The following is a 23,143-nucleotide window of genomic DNA, read 5'->3' as shown; positions in this document are numbered from 1 at the left end:
ACAACTGTCGGGCCACGCCAAAGATTGATTATCAGTCAAAACCCATCGCGCCACACCAGATTTTCGCTGGGTTAAGCTTGCTGATCCAGCAAAGAGGCTGTGCCGAGCTTCGCCGGGGCCTGCCAACGGCAGCGCCGCAGCGCGCCGGGCTCCAGCGCACCCCACTCCGCAGAACAGCCATGCGTGTCGCCATGAAACCCAGCCAAGGAAACACAGCTGCAGCACAGAAGTTCCGGGCCGTTTCTTGGCGCATGACAAAGGCCTCATAAATAAACTTAGCTGTTGGATGGCACAGTTTTTTTTTCCCTTTCCCCTCCAACAGACTCTCTCCAGGGCCAGGACAAATAGCACATGAACATTTACTATGGCTGAAAAAGCTTGCTTTTGTCATCGAAATGAGAGTAACATCTCAATATGGCAATAGAAGTGAATTACAGTAAACAGCAGGGAAATCCTTTTCTACTATATATTTCTCATATGTGCCAATCTGAAGTATTTCTATTGAGGATTTTACACTAAATGTATGAACTTCTATTGAAAAACATTTTAACTAAAACTCTCCAAGAATCATACTAAACTAGCATTTTGCTTTCCTCATTAACTATATAAAACACTAAAGGCCTAGCTTCCCCATCCAAAAAAAACCTGCTTAAGAGTGCAACGGCCTTAAAAAATGACAAGCGTAAACCCTGTGCTTCCAGCTAAACTGAGGCCACGAGCTCTACCTCTGATCTCTGCCAGTGGGTCCACAAATGGCTCTCCCGCAGAGATGAAGACGTCGGCGTCCTGAGGGATGTCTTCAGGTGCGTGGGCCTCCGCGCCATCTGCCAGGAAGACACGCCTGGCCGCCGAGTTCAGCCGCAGCTTCAGCGTACAGTCCTCCAGCAGCTGCAGCAAAAGCCGGACAGCGTCAGCTCACAAAACAGGGTCTGACCCACAGAGGCATATATATGTCTCATATATATATACATATACTGTATATATATATATATATATATATATATATATATATATGTATATTAAAGGAACACTTCACCGTTTTTTCATATTAAACTATGTTATTAGCTTAATTAAGACGAGTTGATACATACCTCTCACGGTATTCCCTAGTTAAAGGAATAACGTAGGGAATAACGCAGTTTAATATGAAAAAACGGTGAAGTGTTCTTTTAAGGCCAGATCTTCAAATGGGTAAATAGTTCTAGACAGAGGTGAGCAGGTGGCCAATTATATTAGCATGCAATATGGGAGATATGAATTTCATATAGACTATTTTAAAGTACACATGCTCTACAAGATAAATAAAGTTGGATAGACTGTACAACCAGTATTTAGTGCATATTAAATCATGAGAAATATCTGCTAACCCTTGCACTGTTCGCTTTTTCTTATTTCTTCATTGTTAGCATTTAGCATCTTTCAAGGTAAATTAAGTGCAACCGCAAACACTGATTCTATAACCCACATTGTAGCAAGGCTTTACAGGCAGATCATTTGTCTTCCCACTGTATTTTGCATAAATAAATGTCAATATACTGATAATGACCGTCGCTATGTTGGAAGCAGTGACTTTAGCAAAGGTCACTCTCGAGCCGTTCTTGTAGGCGGTGACCCTGACCCTCTGAGGCTGACGCAGATACACAGGAGGTTCCTCACAGGGCTTGGAGAACCTTTACACCAAAGAGGAACGAAAACATCAACAGAGGCTTTTTGATAATACAGAATAGATGCAGGGGATCACATCATGTCAGAACTGTTTGAAGAGTGATAAAGGAGGAAGTGATGTCACATACTGTAACAGTGAATATGATTGGTGTGTTCAGTAATGAGAAAGGTGAGTTCTGTACCTGTGTGTAGAGGCAGGGGCACTAACCGGCCTGCGCTTGTTGACCTTGCTTGCATACGGAGAGGAAAACTTCCTAGGAGGAGAAGGACGGCAATGTTTGGTTTGGTAAGAGACCCGATCAAATTTCTTATAACCTAATGGTTATTCTCAAGATCAACATTAAGCCTATACAGTGTATATTGATGGAGGTGAGTGAGGTTCCCCCTTCACTGTGAAGCGCTTTGAGTGTCTAGAAAAGGGCTATAGAAATGTAACGTGTTGTTGTTATTGTTGTGCTTAGACCAAAGGCTTTTGAATACACAAAACTACAACTTTAGCAGCACTTTCAGTGCAATAAAGAGTTGGAATTCTCGCATCAAATATATTTTTTTAGATATTTTTAACTCACTTTTTGTATTTAATAAATGTATATAAGCCAAGCAAACACTGTGTAGACTTTCCCTTTGTAGTCACATACACACTCATACTGTAAGAATGAAATGAACCCCAGTGTGACTGTCAAACATCAGAGGGAACCGATTTGTAAAAATTCAAATGTTAAGCAGTGGCTGTTTACACGCAAACAACCCGCGCAGCAGTAGAAAAACGGCAATGCACACAAAGTTGGGTCTGACGCCTAGAGTGGCCATTTAGCCAGCGTCGACAGCTCCTCCATTGTGAGGCTGCCAGCCCCATTGATAAACAAAATAAAAAATCCATGTGCGTGAAAGGACATCTTCCAGGGCTAAAGAGGTGCTGTAAGCGCCGCGGGCCTGCGCCGGGAGCCCCACTGGTGGTGAATTCACCCCGCGAATAATGACAGCTAGCGGGGCGCTGCCGACGCCGGTGGCTCCGCGCCAAACTCCTGTCGGTCAAAACCCCGGCTCCTGACCCCCTTTTTTTGTGGCTGTGTGTGTGCACTGCCAAAGAGGAGAGGAGGGGGAAGGAGGAAAGGGGGGAGGTGGATCTCGCAGGGGAGGTGTGGAACGACGTGGGGCTTCGGGTTCCTTAATCTGCCCATCGCTCACGTGCGTCGCTTTCTCGCCGCGCGCGTCACAGGTGCTTGTGCGCCGACGACGACCCCGCGCTTCTGTGTTGTGCTCCTGCGTCTCACACCGGGGGAGGAAGTCTGTTTGATTTTGTACCGCAAAAAAGGGGTCCCCTTCTAACACAGGCAGGTCCCCTGAAGACAGCATTGGCAGCCATTCAGCAAACCCCCAAATTCCTCTCCCTGCTGGATGTCGCATAGGGACAAGACATAGAGACTGTTTTTCTTCTTTCTCTTTTTTTTTTATCCCCCACTCCCCTTGATATTCCTTTTTTTCCCTCTACCCCCCCCCCCCCCCCCTTTCTGCTTTCCTCTTTTTGTTTGTCACATCTTCTTTCTGGAGTAGGCGAGGGAGGGCACAGCGACCGGGCGAGGTTTGGAGGGCAAGCTCCTTGGTGAGATACAATGGGCAAAGCTTCTTGAATTACAAATGACTGCTCCTCATGTTGCATGAATGGATTTTTTCAACGGTCCATTCAGGTGTTGATCTTCACTCCAAGACTCTCGGAGCTGTTTGGGCTGAGGTACTCCAGCTTCATCCTTCAGCCTAACTCCAGCAATGTCCGAGCAAGGGGAGCAATGACCAAATTAAGAAATGCTTTGAGCGTTTTCTCTTTCTCATAGTAGACTCAAACAACATTTTAAGAGTCTCAGGCAAAGTCATGTTTTAAACCTCAGAAAAAGTGCTGCAGTAAAATTTAGTTTTAGAACCTACTTTAAATCTCACTCACCATGTCATACCCATAGTATTTCAACCCTCCAAGGGACACAAACCCATTGTCCAAATATGTGTGTAGTGTGGACCTTTTACTTCATTTTTGGATCTTAACTTTTTGGCTCCTGCACCTTTATTTGGATGTGCGCACTTTTTTCAACCAAATAATTTTAATTAGCCATTGATCTCGTCTTCGTTGGTGGCATGCCTAAAGTTACGTACATACTGTGTGTGAAGTGCATTATGCGCAATTCTTCATTTGCCGCCTCTGTTTCACATACAATCCATCCAGCTTGTCTCAACTCACTAGCTCTCGGCCCGTAGATTTATGAACATGTATTGTGAATTCATTGTCCCAAAAGCCTTTTTGTGTGGACACTGGATCAAGAACAATATGACAGGGACTGTAAAAGCTGTACTGTTATAATGGCATAGGTGTTAAAGACGATATATACACACACAATCTTTTCAGATACATCAGTGTAAGTGCATGACAATGCCAGTGTTACCTGGGCAGGGCGGGTGGAGGGGGGCCTGAGAGATGTGTGTTATACTCTTTCATCAACACCTCCTGGAGTGTTGCCCTGCTGCTGCTGCCGCCGCTGCTGCTGGGGCGGCTGGTCAGGCTCGCCATGCTGTCGCGCTCAGTCTGGCCACCTTCGGCTGGCTGGCTGACCACACGCTTGGCCTCCGTCGCTTCACAGAGAGAAAACAAAGCAGCTGTCGGCAGGTGGACCGTCTCAAGTAAACAATGAAGCTGTGTGGCTAAATCAGGAGTGAGCTCTCGCCAGGTATCTCCCAGTGTGCAGAGCAAGTGACTGAAGATGTACGTAGCTATTAATAGGACACTGCTTAGCTGTCTTAAAGGTTTAAAGTCAGCCCAAAAAATGGGGCGGCACAACCATGCCATCAGAATTTGCCTATTTATGCACTTCACTATCATCTACAACAGATAACTGGATTTCGTAAACATATAATTATCTCTACTGACTCTGCAAAAGTCCACCTTCAGCCCCCACACACACACACACACACACACACACACACACACACACACACACACACACACACACACACACACACACACACACACACACACACACACACACACACACACACACACACACACACACACACACACACACACACGCCTCTGTGCCAGACAAAAGGCTGGCTGGCGTCTGGTTTCACCGGAGCTTTGGCATGGGCCCTCTTCAGTAGCCCACGCATCTGCTGCTGAAGATGGATACGTCGGTGAGGGGTGTGTGAGCCGGAGCCTCTCGCTCTGGGGAGAGGGTCACATTGAGCTGCACCTGACTTCTCCAGCGCCTGGTCCACACGCACAGCACTGTGCCTCTCCCCCAAGGCCTCGCTCTGTGGCCAAGACCCACTCTAATTACTTTCACACATTCAGGAAAAGGGGCTGGCTGGAATGTGTGATGAGTGGTAAAGGGGGACTCGTTCTACATTCTTTTTGCTCATGTCACTTTCCCTTGTTTGTGGCCTCTCTCTGGCCATAGAAGCTGTAAATGGTACAATTGTTACATTGACTGATGCATGCTTCCAAGAATGCTTCTAAAAAGTGATAACATGAAGGGAAAAGACTTACGGCCCCCATTTAACCCATCTGACAAGGAAATAACACATTTATAATGGAGACAGCTGTGTCTCAGATATTGAAGACTACTAGCTTCTCTTATACAAGTACAAGAGAGTACAAAATGGAGTGGTCCCAGGCTTAACCATGTATGTGGTTGCCGGTCTGGATCCAGCAGCTTAAAAAATGAACCTATGAACAGAGTCATGGACACCACAGGAAAGGAGCATCGTCCAACTTTTTGAGAGCCAAATTTTCAGGGGTGAAATTCATCAGCAGAACCTCTGAAGGTTCTGGTTCCCGGCCCAGAGGAACCATGCCAATGTGGTCAACGTCACTGAAGTCTGTGCAGAACTTCATGAATTAGACAGGAAGCCTCACCCTGAGTGAATGTTTATTGCATGTGAATGATATCTGTACAGCACGGATTAAAGTGAAATTAATTAAAACTTTTAAAGAATTAAGGTAGCAATCGTGAACACACAAATATAAAATGTACATGCCTAACAGAGTGTACTTGAGCATGTTAATTAGCATGTGTCAGACCTCATTTGATAATGGAAACATGAATGGGAGAAATACAGTGTTTTCTGTGCGATGTTTCAATCAGTCATGGATCAGTAAACCCTGGATTTAATGAGAATTTTTAAAAATACACATACAAAGAGTAGCAACACATCACCGATACCTGTGATGTCTTTAAATTAATTATTTTCAACTTTTACCCATGACTGATTAGAGTTAGTTCTAATTTTCTTCCTTTAATCTCCCTATCCGTAATTAACACTTCACTAATTACATGTTCAATGCCACAACTAAATGCAAGTTTTTATTTGTTTTCACTCTCTCGTGAGTCCCTGGTAAAGCAATGCTATCCTAAGGGATTGCAACACCTCTACACTGGAAATATGGGACTTGACAGGTGGGATATAGACTGCCAGCTTGTATTGATGCCAGCACTTTCCACAGCCACCTGAACAATCTCACTAATCAACACCAACAACCACCACCATAACGTATCAGTCCAGGAACTACATCATGCAGAACGGGCCAAACATGCAATCAAATTTCTAGGAACTGCTTTCAAACGAGGGAAAACAGGATGGGACATTTCGTAAACAGAGTGTCAAAAGGACCCCTCCAGCCAGGCTTAAATGCCACTCGCGTTGTTTCATCACATGTTAATTGGTAGTTTTGAATGTCGTTTGGAAGTCGGCACAGTACAATGAATACCCTGACGGAACTTTGAATTCTTGTCATGTCAAATGCACTGAGTATCCATTGCAAACAACAAACAGTCATTATCTCTTAAGTGATGTATTATCTGGCAAACACATCTCACACTAGGCCGTGTAGGTGACTCTTCATGGAAATTACATGATAACAATGTGATGTGGGGAGTCTTTTTTTTTTTTACTGACAAGTCCTATAGAGCAGAATTCCACCACATGTTCTATTGGACACAATGATGAAGGCACTGTCTTACTGTGTATTAATCTATTCATTGAAATAATCAATCACTGTAACTATGAATTCAATATGCCAGTACATGGTACCGCACCTGATTCGTTGCATTGGCCGGGTTTCCCAGATTCGTTAAGAAGCTCTTAAGTGCTAAGAACTTCTTAAGAGTGTTATTAGAACGTTCTTAGAGCGCTTCTAAGAAGTTCTTAACACTTAAGAGCTTCTTAACAAATCTGGGAAACCCGGCCAATACCGCTTTAACCCAAAGATCCTTCATTACTGACAAGATAGAGCAACATAATGCATCTCTATGGAAGCAAAATTCGAACAGTTCCTGTCTGCTTAAAGAGGCGTGTCGCAAAGTCGTCATAGTGGGATATCGATCGGCAAGCAGTTCAATTCTAATGTTTCTAGGTCTTCTTAAAGGGGGATTTCGCCCCCCCCCCCTTTGCGAAAACAGAGCGCAGAAATGTTCGAACGTTTGCGCCTCTCGCTCCGCTTTAACCCTCTCTGATACTAGTTATACGACTATCAAGATATTTGTTTTCTGGAATTTGACAACTGTGACTGCAAACAAAAAAATGCATGATATGTGACAGGTGAAAACATTCAGAACAGAGGTTAATCAGAATACTATATTCTTCTGTTAGTGTCATTGTTGGCAACATTTTCATTTTACTCCACTTACCTTGACTGATAGTAGCAGCTCACACACACACACACGTCTTTACTCACACATCACATCTTCTTGCCACAACTATAATATGAGGAAAATGATTTAAGTTTAATTTGACAAAGTCCTATACAGGTGAATATCCACAGTGGCTGGCAAATATACCACTTAACAAATTTGTTAGGCAACAGATCATTATTGCAAGCAGAAAGTGTGCAATTTCCATTGCCAACTTGTGCAGACTAATTAGAGGGGGATGGGTCAGGGAAGGGATGTTTTTGTTTTTGAAAGAGAAATAGCGTTAGTGAAACTTTTAATCAGATGAAGTGTGAATGAGGTTGCTCAGGCTGTAATGTTTTGTTGACTGCCTTCAGTAATGACAATAATTTGTCACTGAAAAAACCTGTAAACAGAAAAGCAGTGACTGTGCCAAAGAGTGCAGAACTCACAGAAAAAATATGCTCAACAGCAATCCAATCAAGTTTGTGCCAGCGGGAGGAGGGCAGATTTAAACACAAAAGATGCCCTGAGCGTTAACTTAACTCGGAGCTTGTCTCTAAAGAATGCAGAACACATATCCTATATAGCCTCTGTCTCATTGCATACATCCAAGTTGAGGATATAATTGAAGCCAGCCAATCTGTTACATGTCTAATATAATAGTCATCAGGATGCTCATTAAAGACTTTGCTAATTAGGTATGAGAGACAGAGGGTAACCTGTTCTGGGTGTGATTCCCCCTCCTCCCCACCACCACACCCCCTTCTTTGTGATACCCGCCTAAAACCTTCACTGTAATCCCCGGCGGAATTAACAAATTATAGCCTTACAACTTCCTTTGCAGTTTTACAGACGCCTCTTTCGTTGTTCACTTAGAGTATTTTTTTTGACAACTTTTTACTCTCAGTCCCCTGCATTTTACCAAAAATATCTGCACTTTCTACTCATTTTCAAAACAGGCTTGTTACTTTCCTTTAATACATTTGAGGGAATTATATAGCTATCGGTTATTTTTAATTTGTGTTGTTGTGCCTTCCAGACATGAAGGCAATATCAACCCAAATGGGTAGTGCAGGGGCGTCACACAAAGGGATCAGGGTGTCAATCAGTGTGACGATTCACTTATCTTTTACTTCTTTTCTAAAAATTGTCACACATAGCATACTACCAAATGGACAAGAATGTGTAGACTTGTAGCCAACATCAGACTGTACTGGGCTTAACTGCACTTCATGCTCGGAAATTGGCTCCAATGTCTATCAATGTTGATGAATTACTATTAATATTATTGCAAAAACATTGCTTTACTCCAGATAGCACCAGTGAAGAGGAAAGAAATGTGGATGAACGATTGCAGTTGGTTTAGAAGTGTTATTTCAGGTGAAATAAATAATGTAGGTTTGAACTTAAATCGCTCTAGGAGATTTCGGTCAATAGGCCTATAGCAGAGAATAGGGTAGGCTATTTGTGCCCTTTTATGACAAGGTTAAGTTAGCATTGGGCCTATTGCAGTGATCTTTCCTTTGGAAAAAAAACTGCAGCCTAAAGAAGCTGAATCAGTTGTATAGGTTTAGCCTAGGCCTTTTTTAATTTGTTTAATCTGTAGGCCTACCTCTAGGCTAATTGAGCAGATCTATAGCCCCCAGAATGAATACTTGTGCTCATATTAACAATGTGGATAGTGCATTGCTAAAAGTTTAGGCAGAACTGTGAAATACATTTTAGGCGCTTTATCATTATTATTATTTTTTAGAATTATCCACAAATATAGGCTAGCCTATTTCTTTGCCTATTTAGCTTTGGTGGATGTCTAGATTTGACTCACAGATGAAATATATTGTAGCCTAGCTCGTCTACCTGTCTGTGCAGATGATTTTCGACACAGACAACCTCTCTAAACAAACAGGCATAGCCTACGTGGTGCTAGAGTTTACAACATTTGCTAGGCTATTTTTCTTTTTTATCAGCTCTGCCTCTGACTATCACGACTAAACTTCTATGGGCTTCCAAAAGCCCACCTTGTGCATTGTAGCCTACAAACAGTGTATGGTATCATGATGATTTAGCTACTGTTAGATAGTTGCGATATTTCAACTAGCCTACTACAATGTGTTTCACATTCATTTGTTTAAGTAGACTACAAGTAGGCAACACAATCTTTGGACAAAACAAAAAAGAGACCTGGGGAAAGGCAAAGTTCTAGAACAGTTCCTCACCTGCTCGTGCTTCTCTGCTTCAAGCGTCTCTTGTTCCCATAGAAACGGCGCTTTGCTCTCCTTACTTCCCTATGTGTTACCGTCTAATGATATCGTGTAGAAAACTGGTCCAATGGATAAACTAATAAGCTCATTGCACTATTTGGACACATTTGATATATTAAAGATAGTTAAATAGTTGACGTAACAGATGTAAAATTATATTGATCTATCAGTGACTTCTTTAATATTGGCATTTTAGTTGCGATTAGTTTGCTTCCGTAGGGACCCATAATGCCGAGACACACACCCGAGAAGCATGGCAAGCTGAGTTGTCAACATAGCGCAATGAAGATGTTTGGTGCGTTCAAATACGTGACGAATATGTTCTCTGCAATCGAAAATCCTATATATTGTGTCACTTTTAGTGTTGTTTAAAAATGTTTAAATGCCCGTTCTTTTGCTACCTCCTAAGAAAAATGAGCCCGGGTCCTTAATTGTGTCAAAGCTACCAAGCTAGCGTTAGCTCGCATACTGAATGTCGTTGAGATTACTCGACCCGCTACTGTACCATTATAATTACTGTGCAATTAAAACGAGTCATTAAGTGATCTCTATCTACATCTCAAGTTGTGAAAGAAGAATTACATTTTTTTATGACAAATACGAAACATTCTCATAACAATAGGCACGCATAATGCGTAAGGTCTGTTGACATCTCCTGGTTTGCCATTCTGTAGCGTTAGCTATATTAAACATACTGATTGTATTGTGTAACAACAGATTGTATAACATTGTATTAAATTAGGTGGTATGTTTTTTTTTTTTGACCGCAGGGAGATGGCGAAGCAGCATTCAAAGCAAATAGATTGGTACTCAGTTCTCGGGGCAAGTCCAACCGATGGGTTACAAGAACTGAAGCAGAAATATCAGAAACTTGTCCTTCTGGTAGGCATCCCCAGTGTCAGTCTTGCTCATTGTGTCAGCCTGACACGGACATTGTTTCGTGCATTTAGTAAACTGTTTGCGTTGCGCAGTATGTAGTCTATCGACATTGGCGATATCCGTCACCTAAATGGCTTAATGAATAACACACTATCCAACTGCCAGACAGTTTGAGTATGTTATAATGTATTTTCAGACCTGCTTTTATGTCTGTGTATAGAATATGGAGCGTACAAGATAAGATATTTGTCTAGGTCAGGCTGCCTTATGCATTATTATGTTCGATGCAGTTTATTCATGTGCATCATACAATGAATACACTATGGACAAAATTCTTTCATACATGTAAAGTTACGTTCCACATTTGCCAGGTAAAATTTGCATATTGCTTTCCTGAATTGTATTTGAAAGTGTGATTTGCTTATCCTCCAAATAAAACACATGCCACCTCAGTGCACAGGTGAGGATGTTAATCTCAGCCAAATTGATTATTAATCCCTGAAAATGTAAGTATAAGCTGATTTGGTTAATCCCCAACCCATTTTAATTACTGACAACACTTATAGAGGGAAAATCAATCAAGGCCCTTTCACGGGCATGATTTAGGCCTAATAGTCAGTGCATTCTCCAATTCTTGTAACTGAAAGAAGTGTCCAATTAATGTCAACTCAGGGCAGATACTAACACGTGATCACAGACCCTCTTCCCCTCAAGGTCAGTTTGAGTATTGACTGCAGTTATAATTTTACGTTAATTCCGGTGCAATAATTTTGGGGAGTTGGCTGCTGCTGTGTTGTACTCTTTTTTTTTTGTACACGTAATAGCTATCTGCATGTTGGCCCTGTCTGTGGCTATATGTTATTATTTTTCAGCTTCACAGTCCCTTTCCCATAGGTGGAGTTCAGAAGCAAAAGCGCCGCGTGCCTCTCTTCCCCCATCCCCCACACTGCTTCGGGGCTTCAGTGTGTCGGTGGTCAGACATTAGGTGGCAGTAGTGTGATGTCGGTGGCCTTTGCTCTTCCCCTTTGCTCCTGTGTGTATATTGGCGTACGGCTTCAGTGAGACCTGTCTCTGGCAAAGGTGGGAGTACTTCATCCACAGAGAGAGAGAGAGAGAGAGAGAGAGAGAGAGAGAGAGAGAGAGAGAGCGAGAGAGAGGAATGGCGAGAGAAAGAGACATGATGTATGGTCAGAACTGCCGAGTGCTCCAAATTGCCAGCCCCTTTATACTGTGTTCTTGCTCTCCAAGCTCCATTAGCCCCGCTAAATGAATATTTTACAATGCGTGCAAAGAGACAGCAATTAAAGCACGTAACTCCACAGGGGGAGGAGGAGGAGGAGGAGGAGGAGGGGAAGGTGGTGGAGGTGGAGGAGGCGGCTGGGCCTTTTTAGAAGAGCTGCTGCATTGCATTGTGTTCTGCCCTCATGACAAATACCTCGGCACGGCGGACTGAAGGCAGCTGGGGAAGCCGTGCCAGGGAGATGGTTTTAACAACCTTATTGTGTCAAAATAAACCTGTGCTGCCGGCTGTGCGGACGTGCACTACACAAGGCCTTGGTTGTACAATGCAGCCCTTCCCTGTGGCTGGGCTCTAGGTGTGTGGGATGACTTTGGTTATGGCTTCAGTAACTGCATTTTGTGCATCTCGTTAGCCATGACGAGGGAGTTATTATGTCATGAGACTCTTGTGTGTCTCATTAGTAATCTGGCACAGTTCTGATGTAAAGGCCATCTTGTTGAGACGTGTAACGTTTATTGACACATTATAAACCATCCTTAAGATTACGTGCAAAGACTGTTCTTAGCGTCAGATAAATCCTGCTCTCTGATCACTTCCTGTTTCATGTTGACAGAGCTTGATTTTTAATCGCCTCAGGGATTTCAAAATTTTTTGTAATGATTTTCCGAGACTACGCCTTCAAGATCACCTAGTCTTAAACAATCATCCCACTTGTCACCATGACAAACTGTACAAACTGGCTTGTTGAAATAGATAAAAAGGAACAGTACGTAAGCATTAATGCTAAGCAAACCACCTCTCGGCTGACGACAAGGCCTGAGTTGTAAACAGCCACAGGGACACTGTGGGGGCAGGAAGCCTCCCATGCTGCGTTTGACAGTAGCTCAGGCGGGTATGTGTTACTGACTGTGTTTGTGTTACGGGGGCGGGTTTGGGGGGGGGGGGGGGGGGGTTGGCCTTGTCGGGGCTAAGCTCCACGGTCAGACACTCTTCACACCTGTGGGCTTGCCGAGCAGAGCGGCCTCCCCGCCGCACCTGGCTGGAGGTGCAGAGCCCTCTGCGGACCGAGCCGGCCACCAGGGGCTTTTTTTTGCCTTTGATTTCCACCTGGACCCAACTGAGAAATCTGATGAGGTGACCCTCTGGCAGAGTGCTCAGAGGAGAGACAGAGAAAGAGAGCGAGAGGACTGGGAGGGTGGGGGGGGTTAGCCAACCCTCTGAAGTGAGTCTTTGCGCCATTTGATATTTTTTGTAGCCTAACCAAAATGTTCCTTTCCTTCTTGAACACGGCAGGCTGTTGGGGTTGGGGTGCCCCCATGCAGTGAGAAATGTTATCTTTCTCTTCTCTTTCTACTATATTTACTGATGTAGTATGCATGTAGTTCTTAACCTCCCAGCCTGTTAAATGGAGAAAGAAAAGAAACTCCCTACTATATAAGATTTTTAGAAAAGAGCCGAGTTGTTGTGATGTTTGAAGCTACATAGTGTAGCATTTTTGGTAGCATTGGGAGAGCAGTCCTAAGTAGGCCTGTTGAGTGCAGGCCTACAGAAGAATTACAGAAGTTTTTCAAACATGTTCCCTGCAAGGGCTCAGTCTTCACAACATCAATTATTGAGAGGTCCTTAGCTACCCAAAGTTGATAGGGAAACGGCAGAGGAAGTTTTCTGCCAAGCAACCAAGGCAAGGTTAGACCAGACTACTTTAGAGTTTTGGGTATCCCAGTAGGAATGGTTTCATAAATGAAGTGGAATTAGCAACCAAATTAATTTGGTTTTGCACTGGTTTGTTGATTTATTTTAGTTCACACCATTTATGATGTTATTGTGTTTTGCATACCTCTACATCCTGTCATGCGTCACAGACATACAGCATATCTGGATTAGGATTTCATGTGAACAATGTGATGCATGTTTCACTGTCTGATGGATACATGTCTGATAATTTGGTATTATTATTTTTTTAGTAGAGTAGAAGTTGGTATAAAATAGATCAGCATTACAATATATTTGTATGGCACAGGTCTAATTTTTAACTGGAGCTTGTTAGAAGTGTTCAGTATATTAATTCAAACCAACTGATGGAGGCAAGTGTGTACAAGTGATAAAAAAGTGCAATGTAACCTACTTCATAGATAGAAGTGTGGGTGCTAGCTTGGCAAAGGTATGGAATGATACACTTTGCAGTGCAAACAGTCTTCACTCAAACAGGCTCACTAAGTCAAGTGTTGCTTCATTCTGATGAGATTAATTAGCTGTATTAGTGTCAGCAAAGCTGTTGTGTGGGATAATCCTTTTCCATTCCACAAAATCAATACCCATATCAGCATGTAACGAAGCATGATGATTGACAGGAGTATGCAAATGAGGCCTGGATAGAATGGGCGTAATGGGATTTTTTCAGTGGTTAGTGGTCTATACTTTTGTGTTCAGTTTAATGAGGCTTTGAGGTCAACTCACTAACCACACCTGCTGCCTAACTTTTCAACAGGAATCTGATTTGTAGCCTAGATTAAAGTTTGTCCCTTTGATTATGTATTTTTTTTCGCTGCAGTCCTTTGAACCTTTTGTGTGGCATCGCCTTGCCTCTGAAATACCCACACTGACACCATCTTGGCTCAGAGAAGTCTACTCAGAGCCGGCACGCATCCCTTTACTCAACAGTCAGCTCTGTTGTCCCTCTTGTGTAAGCTTTACCATGGCGACCGGCGGACCTGCCTTTATGTAAGCCGGGCCTTCGTGTGAAACGTCTAGCCTACCTATGCAGAACGAAGAGGTGGGGGAGGTGTGTGGAAGGGGGAACGTGAATGGGGTCAGACACAGCTAAATGCTCTGACCCCTCTCTCATCCATCAGCTGGCCCCGGCTTGGCAGAGTGCGAGGCGCTGGGCTGGCCTGGCCGGAGCCCGCCTGCTTTGCGTGACCACACTGAATGTTTTAGTAAATTTATGCGACCTTTTCCCCTCCCCGGTCCCTTTGTAATGTGGCTGGCCTTTTAAACTGTAACACCGCCATCGCTGAGAACCAATTTTTAAATGGTGGAGTAAAGCCCTTGGCACCAACAGCGGGGGAGAGAGAGAGAGCGAGAGAGAGAGAGAGGGAGAGAGGGAGAGGGAGAAAGAGAGAGAGCGGGTTCCCCCAGTGCTCACAAAACAAAAATGCAACTTCAGATTTCCGAGCGAAAGGGGTTGTTAATGATTATCTCAATCAGGAAGTTAATTTTTGGCGTGTTCATAAAGTCGCGGCCCCGTCCCTTGCCGCTTCCCCTATTCAGTTTGCTCATTCGCAAAGTGGAAACACCAACAAAAACAATTGAACGGGAGGGCTGTAGAGGAAGAATGGGACAGAGTGGAAAAAATCACCAGAGCACAACCACCCTTAAATTTTAATTAGTTTTTAAAGTAATTGCTCAAAATGATCAATTAAATTCAGTCAGTCTTCCTGTTACTTAAAATTGAAAATATAATTGCGTCAGACAGTAATTGGCTGGCCCAGGACTGTTGGTTATTGTAGTTCAGTATCACCCCATGCATCATTAGCCGACTTTGGACGCGGTTCAGCATCTGAACTACAGCACCATGCTAAAACACAAACACACTCACACACATACACGCAAGGCTCTGCCTGCCAGTGCCAGATTATAATCACCGTCCAGCTGAACGCTCAGCTGAAAGGATCTAAGTTGTTTTCCAGACTGCCCTGCTCCCAGCCTTCCAGTGTCTCTCCCATGGCTGAGGGCAGTGGGCCAGGGTCCATAAGCACTGCAACCCCCACAAACCCCCTGCCCCCAAACTAATCGATCTCCACTGCCCCACACACTGGGCCAGACCTACAGCTGTGGGATTCCAGCAGTGTCCTCTCTGAGCTGACGACAAACATTGGAGTCCGTGAGCGTGGCCTCTTCCTTGGGGCTATGATGGACATTAGTGGTTAGAAAAAAAGAGAAGCAGCCTTCCATATTGATATTAATCAAGCGATGACATAATGTAGGGATTTCTGGGGCCGCAGGCCGACATCAGTGGCTATTGGCACTGCATTTGGCCGGAGGAGGTAGGGCTTGGCCTGTGCCCCCGCTACCCTCCCTCCAACTGAGCCAGCCTGATGGACAACATATCTCTTTTTTTTTCAAAAAGAATGCTTTTGTGCCCTGGTCTATTTTTGTTTGCTACTGTCAACCTCTCCTGGTAAATTGTCCAGAAGAAGAGCATCGGTCCATCAGCAAATTACCCAGAAAATGCTGTCAGCGCAGGTTGTGACATTGTTTTTTTCTTTCTTTCTTTCCTTTTTTTCTTTCTTTCTTCCTTTTTCGCCTTCCCTCTTTCTCTCCACTATTTTTCTCTTCACTGGCAGATTATCTGTGACCATCACAGTCTAATTAAACTAGCTCCTGTCCCTCGCAATGAATTGCCGGCCGTCCACCCCTTTGCCGGTGCCTCAACACAGCAAGTAGACGTCTAATGCAACAGTGATTTGGCTGTCACTGTTTTTAACTTTCTCCTCCACCTCCTCTTGATTGGCAGTATCACCCGGACAAGCAAGGCCTGGATGTGGCACCAGGGGATGCTGACCAGCGCCTGCAGCGGTTCATCGAGGTGGACCAGGCCTGGAAGATCCTAAGCAACGAGGAGACAAGGAGAGAGTATGACCTGCAGCTGCGTGGTAGGCCTATGTCTTCCTGGCTCTGAACGACTATGGTCACCTAGTCTCAATTTAGTAGTCTACAAAGCCCCCACCTGTGTTGATGTGGTGCTGAGGTTCATTTATTTAATTGGGAGCATTTTATGAGCAACTAAGCTTCAGGGAGCTCCAACTCTCAGAGTACAGTGATCACATCATCCATAACAATGTAAGCGAACCACTAAATATTAGAATTAAATGATAGTACAATTGTATACACACATTTTGTTTTGATCTTGACTCGTCAGTTTGTCATTTTTAATATGACCTGATAGTTACTCTGAAGGCGTTCTGCCACTGGTGCTTTTGCAATTGTTGTCACCAATACAGGGTAGTATGACATTAGTCATGAAGGCCACATATTACTCCTGGGCCTGTACTGTAGTTTCTGAAAAGGTCATCTGAGATGAGGCGTAAACAAAAGCCACTTTGCAGAGCTTAAAACTGCTATCACTTCCTAGATTTCCTTGAAACCCAGCTCATCCTGTCAGCACAAGCAAGCAAGAGCCAAGCCAGTGTATAATGCCAGTACCACCATGATAACAATGTAAGGTTTATGATTGTTTGAATAGAAAAAATAGAAAGTGCCTTTCTTATTGTACAAAGCGGCACTTGCTGGATAGTCTGTGTAGAAGCCATCCAAAATTGGAACTCCAGACAGAGGGAACATTGCTGCCATCATATATGTGTGGATCCCACAGAATCTCCCTTAAGAGTGGAGGCAGAGCGGGACTTCTGGGAGGTTGAGAGAGAGGGAGCGAGGGAGCGAAGAGAGAGAGACAGAGGCAGAGAGATAGAGAGAGAGAGAGAGACAGACAGACAGAGAAAGAAATGTAGGTCAGGCTTGTCACACATGGCCTATCCTTACATGAAGTGATAGACTGACCCATCCCCCTCCACAACACACGCGCACACACACACACACACACACACACACACACACACACACACACACACACACACACACACACACACACACACACACAGAAGCACACACACACACACACACACACACACACACACACATACACACACACACACACACACACACACAGAAGCACACACACACACACACACACACACATACACACACACACACACACACACACAGAGACAGACAGAAACACACACGCACACAAACACGCCCCCTCTTTTCTTGCCTGAGGAAAGAGGTCCCCACAGCCCTCCATTAGAACTTCCAGTAAATGTGCATCCATCCCCGGCGCACTGTTAACAAGGGCTAGCGCTCCTGTCGTCTTCAGAGGGGAAGCACCGCCACAGCAGCCACTGGCTCACAGCCTAGTACGTCACATAGGCATAGTCCAGCCTCCCCCACCCATCCCAGTATCGACCCCCCCCACACACACACACACACACACACATACACACACACACACAATCTCCCTCCACTGAATACTGTCTCACGTGGTCAACCCCCATTGACATCCCACCTATTTACACAAGTTAAGCTCAGTCGACTATCACATTCACACTGTAAGTGTATCTCCTGAGAGTCCTTTAATTCACTGCTCTGAAGGAGTTAAGGAAAGTAATCGATGATAAAAATAGTGTGTTATTATTTATTTAGTAATATGGCTCAATAAGGGCTTAGTATTAGTAACTCTGGCCAGATTGTAGTTAATATTATGCTTTAAAGAGCACCAGAGCGCTGAAGTCAGAAAGCTGATTTATGTTGGGACTAGGCGTGTAAAGTTTCATCATGATTCAATACAAATTTGATTCTTTATGCTAACAATTTGATTGTTTTTGAGACTTTTAAAGTTGCAGAGATGCAAACGAATTGATGAATTGACCACTTTAGCACCACTTTTGGAGGATTGCCTGCACACTCTCTTTAGCCAGCTAGGCACTTGAAAAGACTGACCCTATATTTTCTTATAGAGGAAGATGGCAAAAGGTTTTGTGGCTTAAAAGCTTAAAAGTTTCCCGATTGACAAAAAAACATGATGGCTAACTAGCTTTAGTTTGGGTGAAATATCAATCATATACATTTTTGATAAAATGTTCCTAATGCATGCATGCTTAGCATTAACTACCGTTTTCTCATTCACTCTTAGACTAGAACTGTCTACTACTAGGCTGTGGGAAAGATGTTAAAGACCATCAAAGTGGTACTGAAATTGAATGAGACCCAACTGATTTCACAAAATAGGAGTTTCAGGGTAATACCCACTTCGTCGATAGGGTTCCATTTAAAAAATGGTGTGAAAGGCGTGATTGGAATCTGCCTTTACAGGTGATTTCTGAAGGGCCTGGATTAAATTAGAGTTGTGTTAGATACGGTTGCGCTGTTTTTTATTGAAGACCTACAATGATGTGCATATTTGGACATGTAACAAAATATTGGCAAAGCAACTTTGTATGTACGGATGGACAGGGATATACTGCCTCTGCACAGAGAAAGCATGTAATTACCATGTGGGGTAATTGAGTTGTGCAGAGCCGTGTGTAAGCAGGGGTTGGGGGGGAGTTGCTTGACCTCTCCTCCCCAGTCTGTGCCGAGTGGGGCCATCTCATCTCATCTCGGAGTGCTGCTCGTTCAGGCCTGAGTAATGTCGCGTCATTTCAGCCCTTAATGTGCGACCGTCTTATACCCAAACACCCCAAACGCACCCACCCGCGCTGCTTCACAGCCTGGCCTGAGCACCACCCCTGTCGCGCCGCACTCAGAGGAGGGTCGAGTGGGCCGGCTCGCCCCCCCCCCCCCCCTGCGCTGGACGTCGGTGACCTCTGTAGCCTCGCCGAGAGCCACTCGCCGGTGCGGTCCTCCAATGGCAGGCTAATCATGATGTTCAGGTCTCATCCTGATGAGGGTCGGCCTTAGTGACGACGAGTTTCAGAACTGACTTTCTAGAAGTCCAGTGTCCTCTTGGTGGGTGAAGTTGGTTGTGGGGGGTTCATTATTCATACAAACATGGAATGCACAACATTGACTGTTTTATGCATGTTTTTGTTTATTTATTTCCTTTTCTCTCCTGTAATTGAGTTGACCTATTAGTCTTATTGTAATCGCCTGGTTGTTGCAGATACAGGCGTAAAACTCTCATTCATTTATTCTACCCTAATTGTATACTTTAAGATATGTAGACACTTGGTCATGAAAAATAAGGAAATCATTACAGCATGGTGTTTTGTTTTTTCATAAACATGCTTCCTCGTTAAACTGTGCTGATAACATTGAGTATCCTTAATCTTAAGCATGCATTCTTAAGATTTTGTGTGTTTTGTTGTGGACATTTTAAATTGTCGTTGATGGTATGGAATGCCATTTTCAACATTTAGTCTCATCTTAAGTATACAGTGCAGGATGTCTAATGACAGCTTGTAAGAAAAAGCTTGAACACAAACAACGGCAAATGTCCACGTAGGCTGTAGGCTTAAAATTGTTTCCCGCCAGTGCACCTCTTCACTGTTTCTTCTGAAGTGTCTTCTTTCAGTTCCCACCAGCTCTTGGAAGCGCCTCTTAGCTGATAGTCTTTTGCTAGTTGCGGTTTGCCTCTTGTTCTTTTAAACAGTACCACATAATTATTACTGTATGATCACAGTTGTGTGGCTCACTCACACCCAAAACGAGTTAATACTCAGACCTTTGTGCATAAATTATTGACACATTTTTCTTTTTTTCCCACCTTTGTCAGTTTGACTCGCGAGACACATTTTCCTTCGACAGACTTAACAGTGATGTACTGCCGTACACATAGCTGTAATGTTAACCACTTAGGGCAGTCTCTTAACTAATTAAAGACAAACATGTTAAGAATGTGGGATGAGAGAGTGCTAATTACTATTTCCTCACAAAGATTCAGTGCAGATTGACTTTTTCCTGAAACGCTGGAATGTGTAACGTCTTTTGTTCTTGCTTGCATAGATCATGTTCTGTCTTGCATCATTTGGTAGATTTAGTATCAATGATATACACTTGTTATATAAGATGCTAAATTAATGAGCAGTAATGTACATTTCATGCCATCATGCATGTTGTCTTTCATACATTATTGAACCCCTTTTTCCATGTGTTTGGGAAAGGAAGGTCATTTCTTTCTAAATGCCCAGTGTTCCATTCCTGGCTGGAAAAAAAATGTTCATGAGAAATTGTAGTGATACAATATATATAATGTGATTGTAAGTAATGGAAGGACATGATGATGACTGAACTGATGGTATACATCTCTCATCCTTGGTGACGGGGGATTTGCAAGGGACTTCCAAGTACAAGGAAGAGACTTCCAAGTACAATATATAGTTTATTCAGTTAGCTGAGTGCCTCTACTGAGCTTTCTATGTCGTTCACTGTTCATGTGGCAGAGGGGATACATTCAATGTATTTTTATCTGCTGTGTATTGTAGATATAGCCATTTTAGACCTAAGCGTTTTAGACTTTTTTTTTCTTTTAAAAAAAACAAACAAAAAAATAGTGACCTATGATTCTTTAAAAAGCTTCTTGAAAAGTGCTAAATCACCTTTGACTTTGTGGGCCTGTGAACTTTCTTGATGGGGGCATTGGGAACTTGCATTTGCATGACCACTCTTGGTGTTACTGGAATTAACTTTACAGCTTTCCTCTCACAGTCTTAATGTAAGTTGTGCACAATCTCTTGTGTGCCTTCAATGATTAGCACTATTTAAGCCTTAAAAGTGTTGCCTTTTAACAATATCAGCATGGGCTAGTGTTACCACACCTGGCTCCCACCTTTAGGACCGAGATAGCAGTCCACTCTTCCACTGAAGTGTTGTTGTACAGAAATGCATTTCCCCCTCTTTGTATTCTCCCTGCAGCTAAGAGTTACAGTATAAAATGTGCTTCTATCTGATTTATTACCATGGTATGAGTACACAGGGCCTCAATTCTTACTTAACATTTTTTTCTGGAAGAGCAACGTGTGATGATTTGCCTGAGAAGTTAATTCAGTATGCGTATACTGGCCAAAAATGTGAGATGAGGTAGAATGTAATGACTGTAATAATGAATTATGGTCTTCCAATGCTTATATTTTGAATGATCATAAATATATTGCACAAAAATTGAAGATTAATGAGACAGATAATGTTTTGTTCATCGAGCCTAATAATAGCACTTGGGCAGCATATCACATTTACTCTTCAGAGAGCTGATTTCCATTCATTTTCATAATTATAGCGAAGCCATGTTTTTCCGTCGGCGGACGTCCCGAGACAACAAAAACAATTATGGGCACCATTATAGCCATTTTCTGTGTTTGGTCGACATTGTCTATCTGGCTCCGAAAGCAGACTGCCTGGCAGACGTGTCCGGTCTGTCTGAAGAAGCAGGACGTTCTGCCGGACAGTACCCTCACAGAACCCACTGACACACACACACCAGGTTCAGGCAGGTCACAGGGAGTCGGGCAGAGCGAGCCAGTCTTCTGCAGAGACCCTTTGTCTGGACTGGACTGCCCTATTCAGTAAGTGCAGCTCTCAGGATATATCATGGGCTTTGCCATCATCCCCTCTAGTCAGTCTACTTCTGTCAGGTGGTACTGTACATGCAGGCTTCAGAACATCACTTCTGAGCATTTCTTTGCATTTCGTGGTATACTGTTTGACCGTTGACCTCTTTGTGTTTTGTGTCACTGTAGCCCAGGAGCTAAAGCAGAGCTGGCCTGTGGATGCACAAGTCTCCCTTGAGGACATGGACTGGGACAGTGGTATGCACCTCTAGAGACATCTCATTTTCTGTCTCTGTTCTTCTCGCTGCCATATGTTATTAGTAGTTCTGTTCTAGTTGTCCTTGACACTGTATTGTAAATGATTGTTGGATGTTGCCATGAACTCTTGCAGACACTCAGTCATACACTTATGGCTGTCGTTGTGGTGGGGAGTTCATCATCGGAGAAGAGGACATGGTGGAAGAAGAAGCCATTGTGTGCTGTGACACCTGCTCCCTCAGCATTGAGATCAAGAGGACTGCATGAAAATGGCAACACACAGACTTCCTGAAGAGGCCATCCTGGAGATTGGTTTTCTTTTCAACTGGCTCAAAGGAGAGCAGAAGTGACGCCATCATGAGTCATATCCATGCCAACGGACATTTATTTTTTTAAATGTTTGCCTTATTATGGAAAATTTGGTCTTTGATGCCCACACATGTACTGTATTTATGTAAATTAAACTGAAAAGGACCTACATTTTGCTATAGTCTTTATTGCTGTGTTGAAGATGGTCTGGCTTACTGTGTTGTTTCAGTTGGGAACCACACGTGACATAACTAGAATTTCAACTGTTAAAGAAAGTTAGTCATATTCCCCAGTACTTATGGTAAAAACATGTGCGATATGGATTTCATGAAAACAACTGTGCAAACCCTCTGTAGATTTCAAAACATACATCTATGCCACGCCTGCGGTACAGTATGCATCACTTGGAGCAGATGGCACCATATCTAAAGCCATAACATCTTGCCCTGAGTTCTTTCTCACCTACCACTGCCCAAATATGGTGGGGGAACTGGGTCACAACAGACCTTCTGTGACGCCTTAAAATGAAATAGAAAGCCCTGGGCGATGTCCTCCCGGCAATACATGCTCTTTTCAAAATACACAGTAGAAACCTTTGTCTTGTTTTTTCCCCCTGCCTGCTTCCACTGTTCCAGCCGCCAGCCTCTCCATTTTTTGTGTGTATGTAAAGGCTCACTAGCCACTAAGCTCGTGTTAACTTTGTTTGCATGTAAATAAATGAGCTTTTTTCCCCTTCATGACAATGAAGTCACAAACTGCCTCCACACTTCA

General features: G+C 43.6%; 1 protein-coding gene across 1 annotated transcript; it reads left to right on the top strand.

The window, feature by feature from the left end:
• Positions 1–9,820: 9,820 nt before the first annotated feature.
• On the top strand, positions 9,821–22,543 carry dnajc24 (DnaJ (Hsp40) homolog, subfamily C, member 24). The gene is made up of 5 exons (XM_062548295.1): positions 9,821–9,878; positions 10,354–10,465; positions 16,219–16,357; positions 21,995–22,063; positions 22,197–22,543. Exons 2-5 carry the CDS (start codon positions 10,358–10,360, stop codon positions 22,328–22,330), a joined length of 450 nt encoding a protein of 149 aa, XP_062404279.1. The 5' UTR covers positions 9,821–9,878; positions 10,354–10,357; the 3' UTR covers positions 22,331–22,543.
• The last annotated feature ends 600 nt before the right edge of the window (positions 22,544–23,143 follow it).

The sequence above is a fragment of the Sardina pilchardus genome, chromosome 10 (genome assembly GCF_963854185.1).
Source record: "Sardina pilchardus chromosome 10, fSarPil1.1, whole genome shotgun sequence".
Classification (NCBI taxonomy): Eukaryota; Metazoa; Chordata; class Actinopteri; order Clupeiformes; family Clupeidae; genus Sardina; species Sardina pilchardus.
Note: the sequence above shows the minus strand (reverse complement) of the source record. Positions and strands in the feature narration are given on the sequence as shown.